The sequence below is a fragment of the Eschrichtius robustus genome, chromosome 15 (genome assembly GCF_028021215.1).
Source record: "Eschrichtius robustus isolate mEscRob2 chromosome 15, mEscRob2.pri, whole genome shotgun sequence".
NCBI classification, from domain to species: Eukaryota; Metazoa; Chordata; class Mammalia; order Artiodactyla; family Eschrichtiidae; genus Eschrichtius; species Eschrichtius robustus.
Window position 1 is genome coordinate 80,134,757 of NC_090838.1, and position 14,464 is coordinate 80,149,220.

General features: G+C 41.8%; 1 protein-coding gene across 1 annotated transcript in view; it reads right to left on the reverse strand.

The window, feature by feature from the left end:
- Window positions 1-2,841: 2,841 nt before the first annotated feature.
- The window catches only part of SUCLG1 (succinate-CoA ligase GDP/ADP-forming subunit alpha), a 33,739-nt gene continuing 22,116 nt past the window's right edge, over window positions 2,842-14,464 (reverse strand). Inside the window, exons 6-9 of the mRNA XM_068564568.1 lie at window positions 12,254-12,337; window positions 10,055-10,206; window positions 4,566-4,754; window positions 2,842-3,094 (exon numbers count right to left, since the gene is read on the reverse strand). Of these exons, the coding sequence (XP_068420669.1) occupies window positions 3,068-3,094; window positions 4,566-4,754; window positions 10,055-10,206; window positions 12,254-12,337 (452 nt within the window). The 3' untranslated portion in view covers window positions 2,842-3,067. The remainder of the gene's footprint in view (window positions 3,095-4,565; window positions 4,755-10,054; window positions 10,207-12,253; window positions 12,338-14,464) is intronic.

A 14,464-nucleotide genomic window follows, 5' to 3' on the forward strand; every position in this document is an offset into this window, starting at 1 on the left:
ATCAGAACGCAGTAAACAGAAAAGAAAAACAGGTATGTTGCTCATTATCGAAATTAAAAACTTCAGTTCATCAAGACACCAATAAGAAAATGAGTGAGCAAGTCAGAGAGTGTGAGAAAATATTCATAAACTATCTATCTGAGAAAGGTCTTGTATCTAGAATATATAAAGAATTGTCAGAACTCAGAAACAAAAAACCAAATAAATAGAAAATAGACAAAAGACTTGAAAAGACACTGCACAAGGGAAGAAATACCAAAAACATAAACACATTGAAAAATGTTCAACATCATTTCTCTCCAGGGAAATGTTAATTAATACCCCTCACACCCCTTACTAGAATGGCTAAAATTTAAAAGATAAAAAACACCAAATGTTGATGAAGATGTAGAACACCAGACTCTCATATTTTGCTGGGGAGGAATTTTCATCCAGCAATTCCACTCCTAGTATCTCTCTAAGAAAAAAAAGTTTATGTTCAAAAAAGACTTGCACATAAAAGATCATAGCACCTTAATCTACCACAGCCAAAAGCTGGAAACAACTCAAAAGGGCCAACAACCAGAGAATGGGTAAACACATTGTGCTATGTCCATACAACGGAATAGAAATCAGCAATAAAAAGAAATGAACTACCGATGCAAGCACTGACTTGGATGAACATCACAGAAATCATGCTGAGTGGAAGAAGCCAAACATAAAAGACTACATACTGTTTCATTCCCTTCACATAAATTTCTAAAACAGACAAAAACTAACCTAAGATGAATAAAAATACAGGTTACCTATTGGGGGGATAAGATGGAACTTCCTGGGATGAAGGAAATGTTCTATATCCTCAAGAGGGTGTGGTTACATACCTTCATCCATTTGTCAAATATGCACAGTTAAGACATGCATTTCAGCGTATATAAATTTTACCTCGACAAAATAACTATCACAACAAAAACACCGGGGGGAATGGATGGAGGTACAGATCATACAATGAGAGCAAAATGTTGATAATTATCAAAGCTGGGTGATGGGTACATGGGAGTTTCTTATAATATCATAACCATTTTGTAAATGTTTGAAAGTTTCTGTAATAAAAGCTTTTAAAATGCACTGGGGTCATGGGTTGAACTTTCACCTTTCATTTGTAAAAATGAAATCAGAAAAACCGGAACTGAATATCCTGCTCAGACATGTTTGAGCTGCTCAGACCAGAGGCGGCAGTGGTTGTAGGAGGGGAGAGAAGTGAGAAGAGAGAGTGGCTTCTCAAGACGCTGGGAGGGGTGGAGAGGGAAGGCGGGGGAGGGAAGATGAAAGGGGATGGGAAAGGGAAGATGGCAAGTGGGAGAAAGAATCAAGAGGGCGCTGAGCTTCTTAGTTACGACCAGAGCTGTGAGGACGGAGGGGTTGTCTTGGGATGGGTGTTTAGGGGACAGAACTGGGGGCTGAGCCAGGCCTGGAGCAACCTGGAATCAGGGGTGGACCCTCAAAAGGATCTGTTAGGGTCACCTGCCCCTCATCTGGATTGTGTCGCTGTCACAAAGCCTGTTAGACAAAAGAAGGATGTTTGCCCTGGAGGAACCTCGGGTTGGAGGTGCCAACCAGAGAGACCGGAAGTGCCTTCCTCCTCGGCCATCATGTCAGCTGGGTCGCCCTGAGCACAAGCAGGAGGCAAGCTCAAGAGTTTACGGAGTGACACCAAGCCCTGGCCGAGCCCACTGTCACACACGCACAATGTATATTCTACCCAGGTACCCTGTGGGATGGGGGTCATGATCTCCACTTTCAAGACAAGGAAACAGCTATGAGCAGGAACTAAAGTCTGCTTGACCCAAAGCCGATCATGACGTGGCCCTCGGCCCAGGCAGAATCCTCGGGCTGTGAATACATCTCCCGACACCTGCTCTTTGTGCCTCAGCAGCCGGCGCATGGTTATGGAAGCTCCCAAGACACCTGTTTCCCCAGCCCCCCAAGACCTCCTCCAGCCCCTCCCAGGGTCACTGTCTCCAGGCACCTCCTCAAAACGAGCTCTTCCTGGCTCCCTGCCTTTGCCTGGGTGTGAGTGCTCCTTTTTGTATGGCTGGTACCTCCCCAGCCCTCAGGTACCTACTCATCTCCCTTCCCCAGGAAGGGCTCCCCAGACAGCCTTCTTGAGGTGCTTCTCCTAATATTTTTTGAAGCTCTTGTTTCTTCCAGGGCAGTTACACAATGTGAGAATATTTTGTCTCTCCACTGGAATTGTTTCCTGTTAACAAGCTCCCTTTTAAACAAAAGGATGGATAATAGTTCTCCTGCTTTCTTGCAGTGAATGTCTTAAACCTCAAAGAAATGGAGGCTCTGAGTGGGGAAGGGGAGAGCCCTCTGCAGAACCACAGAAAAACAAAGCATCGTTGAAGACCTTCCATTTCCAAATTAGGCAAAAGCTGAAACATGGATGAGTTCCTGCCTAAATCCTAGTGATGGTGATGATGATGATAATGGTGGCACTGACAACAATTAGGTTGCCTTATCACGTGCCAGGGACTTAATATATTTATCTCTAATCCTCAAAACTATCCTACAAGATGGGGACGATTATATGTACACATGAGAAAAATGTAATTCAAAGAGATGTAAAATCACTCTATGATAAAAGCCAAACTGAAATGTTTACACCTATTCTCTCAAAAGTTTTAGTTACAATGTCCCCTACAGAGCCCATTGAAACACACATATGTGCACACGCATGTGCATGCATGCTCGTGCAGGCACACACACTCGTGCACACACACACACACACACACACACACCTCTCCATTTCTCCCACTCCCCCCAGCTCCACGGTGTAACAATAAAAAGCCTCCAAAGCCATTTTCAAATCAAGTGGTAGATTTATTGGCTGTCTCTGTTATTCAGTGAGGTTAAAACGTCTCAGTGTAGGACACTCTAAACCTCGCTTTGGCTTCCCGTTGGGCTGCAAGACCAGCAACAGGTGCGCGGGTGGACAGTCAGTGGATGACAGAAGCAAACGGCCGCCGGCTCACATTGCTACAGTGATTCGTCCATAGGTTTAGAGAACATTTCGTTTGTGCTTCTTTCATAGCATCTTCCTCTTTTCAAACTCCTTCAGGAACAGAAGAGAGGGAGAAGAGAGAGGGGATAAAAAGATTAAAAGTCCAAATTACATTCACGGTCAAAATGATTCTAAAACCTCTTATCTTTAGGATCCTTTGAGCAACCAAAAATTATAGAAATAAGATGTACCAGGATGAGGTGATTGAACACAAAATGACAGCTTTCAAATGAGCACGTGTCAGTCTGCATTTCACTAAGCTAGATGCGGAGCTTCAACTTTGTCTCCTACACGCGGGGGCTGAGGCTCTGAATTATGCTTGTTTTCTATGGCAGTGTTATCATTAGGAGCTGACAAACTCCTAATTGTGCTTATCCAAACCTTTAACGCTATACGTGACACACACCAGCCCTTTTAATAAGGCAATGGATTTGTTTAGTTTCTCAGAGAATAAAACTGAACACAGATTCAGTTCAGATTTAAACCAAATGTCAAGAACCTCAGAAATATATGAAAAGGAAACAATACTGAAAATCACATTTCTCTAGATTGTCACAATTAGAATGCAGCAAAATGTGTAGGTGCCTGCTGCCACCTACTGGAGTAAAATGGTAACACATGTCTCTGATGTGAATTCAAGCATTTATTTGCTTTTTCCCTTCCTTCCCCTCCTTTAAATAAAATTCTTCACACACTCCCTAACCACCCAGATTTCTTTTAAACACTATGGCACACTGTGTCATATTCCACAAGACACAATCATGCAAGAAGTCAATAAAACAAGGAGTTCATTTTATTATCCCTAAGACAACGCCAAAAGAAGATTATGCCAAAACATTGTTCCCTCCTGGGAAGACAATCGGGGCCTGTTTTCAGCATGTGCACAGTTTTGGTTTTTGTGGGGTTTTTTTGTAAAGTCTATAATCATCAAAAAAGTAAAGAAAGAGAGAGAGAAAGAGAGAGAGAGCCTTAAATGATCACTCAAAGAGATAGGCCAAAAATCGTTGCAAAGAGATTATGGAAGACACCAACTGAAAACTGAAAACCCCCAGCCTCTTTAGATCTCCCTCCATCGTGACTCCCAGTTTTCATTTCTTCTTAGTCGGTCTTCAACCTCTCTCCCTGGGAAAAAAAACCTATGGCGTTAGCATAGCTATATCCTAAAGGCCCTCGATGGAAAAAAACAAAACACAGGGCAATTCTCTGCACAACCCCCAAAATGGAATTCAGGACACTTATGGACTCTGAAACGCTTTTTTGTATATCATACCTTACTACCCACAAAAGAGCAAATCTAGATGTTTGAAGAATAAAGGTTTTGAATCAGTACATTATTCCCTGTCATGCCCGATTAGGACATTAGGACTAAAAGGTGGAGTTGCTAGAGACTGTTAAGCTGCACACCGGAAAGAAAGAAGCAGAAGAGACCCAGAAGAGAACACCATGGTTTCCAGGCACCCTGTGTGGCCTCCCACTTTCAGGCCAGTAACTTCCGAGCACTCAGGCCACCGTTCCAGCTCACCTTGTAGATGGTGGTTCCCAGCTGTGCAGGGGACATGCTGACCACAACTCCGGCACTCTGCAGGGCTGCGATCTTCTCTTTAGCGCCACCTTTTCCTCCAGCAATAATTGCCCCTGCGTGACCCATTCTTCTGCCGGGAGGAGCAGTTAAACCAGCAATGAAGGACACCACAGGCTTGGCCTTGGGACCCTGGAAAATGGGATTTTAAACACTCTGATAAGAAGTTGATCAAAACTGGACCTCCGACTCATGACTCTGCCAGAAAATGGCAAGTGGCTGGGGCCCTTCACTCATCTTCAATAAGAAAACAACACAAATATTGAGCTATGACTGAAACCACTGCATTCTCCTTTGCGATGACTTGACTCTTCCTACAAACTCAAAAAAAACAATCCTGAAGCAAAACTGTTACCTGTTAAGATATTAAACTTCAACTTCACCCGCACAAGCTGTTTTACAAATACATATGTGACTCTTTTGTTTGAAAAACAAAAAAGCACACTTGAAAATACATAAGTTATGTGATTTGTGATAACGAATTAAGACACAGATCAGGTTGTTTTATTTCAACATAACTCTGTCTTAATGGTTTTGCATTAAATCTACTGCAAATATGTTAGTTTGGCTGAAGTACAAGAGAAAATCTGGCCTCACACACATATGTACTTGGAAAAGGGAGAAGTATTTTAATATCTGTCAGATAACTGAGGATATTCTTTGGCACTATACAAACCTCTTCAAATGGTAACCTGAAACCATAGTCCTTTGTTACTTCAAAATCCATTCATCAGTCTGGATCTTCTACCTACAATGATTTTGTAACATTCATTGGTCAGAAGGAAAATATAGGTTCACTGAGTTATGTAGATCTTCCAAGTGCTGATACATTTCATCATTCAACATCATCAAATCACTCTTCAGTATCACCGCCAATCTCATTAGAAAAGTCTTTAGTAGGGTGAAGTTCATGGTGGCAGAAACAAGTTTTCCAAAAATATACATTTGCAAGTTCAAACTTTATCACTGTCAACAAATACCGGGAATTGTTTTCCTTGATACAGCAGGATTGCTTTGTTCATTTTTGAGAAAAGGTCCGCCAAAGAAATACCCAGGTCTGAATAACCAGTCTGCCTGCCAGACATTCTTTCAAATAAAACTGGTGTTTCATGAAAAAAGCAGCTAGTTCAGCTCACAACTCAACTGGGAAAGTGCTTTACTTCCCATTTCATCACAAAATACTGACGCCAGGGTCGAGACTTAATAAAATTAATAATTCTTACTGCTTCATTAAGGACATTCTTAAAGGAAACTGGCTTTTTTTAAAGTGCAAGTGCATGGCAGTGCAAGGTCACTGGCACAGTTCGCTTGGGCTACGCTGACTCACGTGAAGGCACCAGCACGCCAGGCTCCGCGTGTCTGACGCGCTTACTCCAGCCCTGCTCCCACCACTCCTCCCTGCTCTTTCCCTCCAGGAATGCCAGACGGCTCTGCCTCTGGGCCTCTCTCTGCTGAGAAAGTTCTCCATCCTCACTGGAAACCTGGCAAATTCTGACTTAATTTTTAAGAGCTGGCTCAAGCCTCTTCTTCCCCCCCTAACCTTTCCGACTCCCCCTCCCGCTCTCTCCGTAAGTGCTGGTTAGCTGCTCATCTTCTGTTCAGAGACTCCGCGGTGCCTCTGACATGTTTCTACCGTTACCCACAGCACGCTGGCTGTAGCTTATTCCCCACGCGCTCCCCTCCTAAACTATGAATCTCTGAACGCCGGGACTACGTTTTCACTTATTTCTGTATGTCCAGCATCTACCATAGTAAAGAATTAAGACGAAAAGACTCTGTAAGTCATTTATTTATCCACTTGTAGGCTCTGCAAAGGATGTGAGCATCTGGTATTTGAGTGGCACCAGTTTCCACTGGATCCCTCTGTCCCTGTACTCAAATGGTGGGAATATTACACTAGAAAGAAACAAGATTAGGATGAACCTAGAATGTCACACAAATGTACACTCTGTCCTATTGACAAAGAAGAGTCACTTGAGATTTTTTAAGGAGCAAAAAATAGAATTGAGAAGACTATGAAAAAGTGTAGTCTGAGAACAGGATACAGAAATGAGAAGTGTGAAAGCCTAAAAACAGGAAGACAAGTTAGGATGGCATGACTAGAGTCCGAGCAGATGCCCAGGACTGTGGACTCTTGTTCTTGAGCCCTGCGACCTGACTCCTGACCCCTCACAGTGTAATGGAGAAGTCAGGAAGACCTGGGTAGGAACCTCAGCCCTGGTTGGTTTGCTGTGTGCCTGCCATCGGCAAGCTGCCAGTTTCCTTACTCATAAAAGGACAAAAACATCTAATCCGAGGGTCAAGATTAAACAACACCACTCCTGCAAATAATTACTGCCATCATAATGATGATAATAATAGTAGTTGTAGCAGGAGGCGACATTACTGAGTGTTCACTCTGTGTCAGTCACTGTGCTAAGCACTGAATATGTCACCTGAAGTGTTCAACCTAGAATCTCGTGCACAGTAGGTCTTCAATAAAACTTAGTTCCATAAGACCAACCAGGAATAGGAATACATGTGCCAAATGAAACAAAATGTAAAGTTTAGTTTTTCCCACTAAGTTCTAAGCTACTCAAGGGATTCATGTATTCTATACACGTTTTTAAATTACAGTGTACAGTTGGCCCTCCATATCCACAGGGTCTGCATCAGAGAGTCGAAAATGTTTGTGGGGAAAAGATTCCAGAAAGTTCCAAAAAGTAAAACTTAAACCTGCCACGCTAGCAACTATTAGCAAAGCATTTACACTCTATTACGTATTATAAGTAATCTAGAGATAAAGTATATGAGAGGATGTACGTAGGTTATATGCAAATACTATGCCATTTTATATAAGGCACTTACTTGAGTATCCATGGATTTCTGCAGGGGTACTGGAACCAATCCCATGTGGACACCAAGGGACGACTATAATGTCATATACCCTAAATTTTTTTTTGTAAAAAGATGTCAGTTTTTACTTAAATTTTAAACTTCACAACCTTTCTGAACTCAAGAGACTCTAATAACACTTTACTCCAGTCTCCTAACAATTTACTTTATTCTTTCACTATTTGCCATTTACTGGTTCCTAATGTGCCAGAGGACTGCGCTGGGCACCAAGTATACCAGCTCCCTGCTCTCCATAATACAGTCTAGAGTGACAGTCAGGTGTTAACTGAGCACGCCTTGCAGAAGGAACAAGCAAAGGCAAGTGAGGATGAAAACAACCGGCACATCAGATGGGACCCGGATCTGAAAAGGAGGGTCAGGGTGGTGTGTGAGGGGCTGGAATACCACGCTAAGTCTGCCCTTTGTCCTACGTGGATGGCAATAAGCAGGCCGGCGGGGGGGGGGAGGGGGGGTGTGGGGAGGTGGAGGGAAAGAGGAGCAGAGATATCAGGACAAAAATTACTGAAGTGGTCCAGGTGAGATAAGATGAGAGCCTGCACCACAGCAGAGGGACTAATTACAGGTGACGATGCTCTCAATCTCCAGACACTGCTAAGATCTCAGAGACAGATCTCAGCAACTGAGTGGAAGCAAGAGCTGAGAGAGAAATGCAAGATGGCTCTGGGGTTTCCCTGGTGGCGCAGTGGTTGAGAATCCACCTGCCAATGCAGGAGACACGGGTTCGAGCCCTGGTCTGAGAGGATCCCACGTGCCGCGGAGCAACTAAGCCCGGGCACCACAACTACTGAGCCTGCGCTCTAGAGCCCGCGAGCCACAACTACTGAAGCCTGCGTGCCTAGAGCCCGTGCTCCCAACAAGAGAAGCCACTGCAATGAGAAGCCTGCGCACCGCAATGAAGAGTAGCCCCCACTCGCCGCAAATAGAGAAAGCCCGCGTGCTGCAACGAAGACCCAATGCAGCCAAAAATAAAATAAAATAAATAAATTTATTAAAAAAAAAAAAAAAAAAAGATGGTTCTGAGGTTTCTGCCTTGGGAACTGCATGAAGTGTGATGCTGATTATACGCAACGACCCTTTGCACTTAGGGAATAGGCACTATCTGGGGAAGGATAAAGATGAGAAGAGCCAGGAGAATGAATGGAGGCCCTGGTGACTTCTGCGAGGGCAACGCCAGCGTGGACAGCAGATCCGACAGCAGCAGTAGCAGCAGCGAACAGCTGCTTACTAAGAGTGCTTACCACGTGCCCAGGGCAGCTCTCCTCTACGTTACTGAGCCGTAACATAGAGTCCTACAAGGATGCTGGGAGGGAGGCACTACTGTATCCCAATTTTGCCAGTGAGGAAACTGAGGCACAGTGAAGTTAAGGAACATGCCCAAGGTCACACAGTTTCTAAGTGGCAGACAGAAGCCAAACTGCTGAGGATCAGGGAGTGAATAAAAAGGAAAAAAAAAAAAGGAAAAGTAAGAGATCCAGAGAGTGAGGCGAACTTTTAAAATTACCACAGAAGAAAACCAAGTAGACTCAAAATAGCCCTTGAAAATTCCTTCAATTACATATGCATCATTCTGTATATACTACCCTGCAGGCGATATTATCGGTTCCTTTAACTCTCCGTTACTCATTATTTTTCAGCGGCATTTAATTTTGATGCGTTCACTCTCAATCTCTTTCACAAGCATAGACACAAGTTATCTCCCGCCCTCCCGCCCGGCCTCCTGCAGATGCATCTTCACTCATTCGTCAGTGTCAGGGACATCCTGGAAACCGTTCGAATGCTCTCCCCAGGTCTTTGCCACAGTGGTCCAGAGCACACATTCACTGACTGGGGGCTGGCAGGCACCAGGCTGCTTCCGTCGTTACTGTGTCCTCTCTCTCTCTCTTCCCGCCACCCTCCTTCACCTCAGGAACAGAGCTTAATTCCCTTAAGTGAAATTATGATGCAACGCCACACTATTCTCTTTAATTCGAAGGGAGAGGCAACAAGGAAAGCCTTCAGAGGACATAGTTAATAAAGCTTTTCTACTTGACCTTTGAAGCGAAGTGCTACTCTACAAGGAAAGACTGAAGCTAGAGGGAGGCAAGCTCCTGGAAAAGGGTATAAAGGACAGGATCTTTAGAAGGTCAGCCTTGACAGAGAAAGAACACACATCCCCTGAGATCAGGAGAAAGGACACCAATGACAGGTGAAAATGGAAATACGCAGGTCAAATGAGAGCTTTCGGGCTGATGGCCTGGAAGTTCTCCCTTCAGCAGGAGGCCAACTGACCTACCATGAAGTGTGAGGAGATGCCTGGGGGGAGGATTCATTCGAGAAGCAGAGAACAGGCACCAGGGGAAACGGGGAGGAGAATCAACCCAGAAAGTGTCCCAAGTTCCCTGAGTGGCCAGTACTCCAGGTGCAGCTCAACAAGGTTTAACTTTATCTTTCATGTTTGCTTAAAAAATTTATCTTTGAAAAAAACAAAATAACTTCTACAACAAACCGGTGATATTATTCAAGGGCAAAGAGCTATATTTTTCCAAACCCAAACTTACTGCATTATGCTGCCTCAAATATTCTGCAGCATTTTCTTCGGCATTACCACCAATTTCGCCAATCAATATGATGCCTTCTGTGGCTGGATCATTCAGAAAGATTTCAAGGCAGTCAGTAAAATCTGTTCCATTGAAAGGATCACCTCCAATGCCTGGGAAAGTCAAAGAATATTACCAGCTGAAAACTGGATGAATCATATAATTTAGGTCAGCAAATGCTGTTTGACCTCATGTCTTCTTTTGCCTACCCCCTTCTTGCCAATATTTTTAAATGTGCCATCACTCTTGCATTTGACATTTAAAAATCACAAAAGGCTACATTTATTTCTGCTTATGATATCACATGAATGCTAAACGGCGGTGGGTTCCTGTTAGTCACAAAAACAGCCCTCTTTTTAACTCCTTATCAAGACTCGTCCCTCCCACAAAATTATTTCTAGATAGTTCTTTAAAAATGAGCATTCTATACAGTTTCCCTAATTAGGAGAACTTTACTTCTGAAAACACATTAGCTTTTTCAGGGATATGAATTACTGTTTTCTATGTTATAACTTTTAACTTTGTTGACTTCTGGTGAGTAGTTCATTATCAGTACCTTGTGTATAACAGACAATAAATTCTGAAATTAAAAATTATCTGGATTAGCTAATCTGGGTGTGTGTCTGTCTGTGTGTGTCTGCGTGTTAACATTACCTTCACTGTGGTAGTTCGTTGTGATTTGTTATTTTCACACGAACCGCAAACCTTATTACCATATTGGAGACTTAATACCACATTGGAAATAAATATTGCACATTTGTATTTCTTCTACAGTAAAAAAAAAAAAAAATGAACATTTTAAGAAAATGTGTATTTGTGAGAATATCTTCTCTGATTAAACATTTAACCAATTTCTTTGCACAAGTAACTATTTGATGAGGGACATTGCAGAGGAACCACTTGCAAGTTAAGACACAAGTCCCAGTGAGGGGAGGGGGGGGTGTCTTGACCCCTCTAACCTCTGACCCAGAGTGGGAGATGACAGAGACCACACACAGGGGCTCCACTATAAGCACATGGCTTTTTAGCACAAGTACTTGGATAGGACTCAAGGCAATGTTCCCTACAGACTGGCTGACACTTATAAATTTTTAAGTTATGAAAATGTATTTTATAATACATAAACAAGCAGGACTGGCTTCCTACTCTTCAGCACACCACTCAAGAATGAAACTGAGGAAGAGAAGCGGCATCCACTGAGTGCCAGCCACGTGTCACGTACTGTGCCTTAGCACACGTCGGGCCCGCCATTTCCTAATCCCTCCAAACTCTCTGTGACATGGCAATTATTACTCTTCGTTTACAAATTAAAAACAGAGGCTACAGAAGACAGAATTGCCAACTCTATTTCAAAATCTTTTCTTATTTTCCATCACGCTAAGTTATCTTGTGTCATAGATTGTGCTTCTGCACATAGAAAAGCTCAATTAATGTTTAATAGTGATTTTACGAATTTGTGTCTTAATAAAAATACTACAGGGTTATATTTTATAATTTTTTATCATAAAATGCTGCCTTTGAAAAGCCTCTAAAAGATAGTCTAAAAGTTTGAAGGAATATTTATAAAATGAGAAATCTGCCTGGCTTTTGGCAACAAATACCAAGATTATTTCAAAATGTAAAATCTTTTTTATATTTGTAAGTGGGAGGCAGTATGATGTGGCAAAGAGAGAGGTTCCAGGGAGCTCAACCCTCCTCCACCAATAACGCTACCACAGGACTACGTGCCAGCTCAGCGGTGCCTCAGAGGGTTGCCTTAAGAGTGAGATAATGATTGGCAAAGAATTCAGTAACTGTGAAGCACTGAGTGACAGCTGGTAATGATAACAAAATGCTAATTACAGTAATGAAAGTCCTATTTTGAAGGACCATTTCTTCCCAGAAAGCTAAGTAACAGCTGTTTTCAAGGCCTAAGGCTCTCCAGGAGACACACGTCCCAGGATGTTTGTTCTGAAACTCGGAAGTCAAATCCCAGACCATGAATCTTGAAAATATAACAGTCAGCTTCACGCATAAGCAAATTAAACTCAAGATCACAACATCTTTTTAATAAAATGGCATCAAAATCTCTCACAAATAATCAAATCAATAATTATCATTATACTTATTCAGTGAAGATACTGAACTCCAATAAAATGAGTTTAGCAAAAAATCCCTCACCAATGCACAAAGACTGCCCCAATCCAACTTGTGTTGTTTGGTGAACCGCTTCATAAGTCAGGGTGCCAGATCTGGACACGATACCTTAAAGAAAGAGAATTCAATAATATTAGATTGTGTTCATACGACTATCATACAGTAAAATAAATTACAAACACAGGTATATATAAAACCCATTTCACAATCTGTCATCCAAATAAACGATAATGTCAGGTCATGAAATAAGAAGAAAAGGCCTAAATTATAGCAGGGAGGTTTTAAAAGTTAGATAGAGAAGAAAGTGTGTTATTAGTTAGGGTTGTTTTATGACCATAAAAGCAGTTAAGAGAGACCTAAAGTCTTCCACGTAAAACGACTGCAGACATGCAGTAAAATGGAACAGTAAATCTATAAAAAGGTCCATAAAGGAAAAAAAAGAAGGCGTAAGTTTCAAGTATTAATCTTTGGCTAATAACCCTGACTTAGGAAAATAAATTCATAGTTAGGCTGGCTGTCTCCTGACCACACAGATTCCTCAAGACAGAGCCCTGTTCTCCTACGCTGGTTCGGTAAGAGACGGCCAGTGCTGTTGGAGATCCTGCAGTGACTGTCTTTCTTGCTGGACTGGAACCTCCAGGGGGTCAGTAAACAAGACTGTTTTCCCCGCACCTGCGTTCCCAGTGTCAAGCACAGTTCAGGCGCAGAAGGAGCTCAGTAAATACGTACCAAGTGGGTCAATACTGAACATCAGTGGAGAACCACCACCCTCTGAAACAAAATCTAATTCCAGGAGTTTTAAGACCATTCACTAACTGGATCCTATTCCATGACAAATGACAACCACTAACACCAACCCCCATCTGTCTCATCCGTCACTTTTTCCCTATTCTTAGAGCTTTCTTTCTATCTACATCCTCTCTCCTTAACACAGTCCCTCCTCTGTGGGACCTTTCATAACTGAGAAGGTTAGGTAGGTCATGCCTATGTACATATGCATTTGGTGCATTTAGCTTTTAAATAAAGTACAATCAGTAACTTAATTGTATATCTTTGTGTGAATTACCTAGTCTCCTTTCCACTCCTGATTCTTATGAATAGAATTATGATTGATTAATTGATTCTTATGATAGAATTATGTTCTTGTTCAGGCAACACCCTAGATTACTGGGCAGCTGTTTTATTTATTCTAGTCTTTTAATGGATCACGATAATAGTGAATAGTAGCACTAGGATTTTGTCATTTTGTCATTCTTTTAAGGGGCTTTCATCTCATTATACAAATGATATATAGTTTATATAAATGCAAACTGCATACATTTAAGGTAATGAAAGCAATGTTTTTAGGGTAAATTACTCCTGCCATCCTTAAAGTATATATAGTAAGAGAGACTATCACTTAAAAATATCTATCATAAGGATACTTCTGCTTCCAAAAAGCAGAGGTATTTTCCTGTATTCTTCCTGCTAAGTACAAGTAAAAACCCTGGACATCATATATAAAACAAATATAAGAAATCTCTGAAAGATGGAGAGAAGGCAGAGTCACTAGGGACCTCGAGACTCAAGCAGTGACACAATGGTGAACAAACCACAAAGAGGATAAATCCAAAGAAATTCCCACCAAAACTCCTAATAAATAAACTTCAGAAAACCAAAGACAAAAAAAAAAAGTCTTGAAAGCAGCAAGAGAAAAATAACACCTTACCAAAACAGGAAAAACAACTCAAATGACGTCAGCTTTCTCATTGGAACCCATGGAAGCAAGCAGTGGAACAACATTTTTTAAGTGCTAAAAGAACTGTCAACCCTAAATCCTATACCCAGTGAAATTATCCTTTAGGGATGAAGGGGAAATAAAGACATTCTCAGATGAGGGAAAAGTAAATAATCTGTCACCAACAGTTCCATCATAAAAGAATGGCTAATGGAAGTTCTCTAAAAAGAAGGGAAATGATACCAAGAAGGAAGAACACAGCAATAAGCAAAACATGGATAGATAAAAAGACTTTCTCTTGAGTGTCCTAAAAGGAAGAAATAAAACTGTCCCTATTTGTAGATAACATGATTGTCTACAAAGAAAATGCTAAGGAATCTACCAAGAAAACCCATTAGATTACAGCAACATTGCAAGATACAAGATAAACAAAAATCAACTGTATTTCTATACATTAGCCATGAGCACATGGACACCAAAATTAAAATACAATAAAATTTACAATTGCTTTCTTAAAA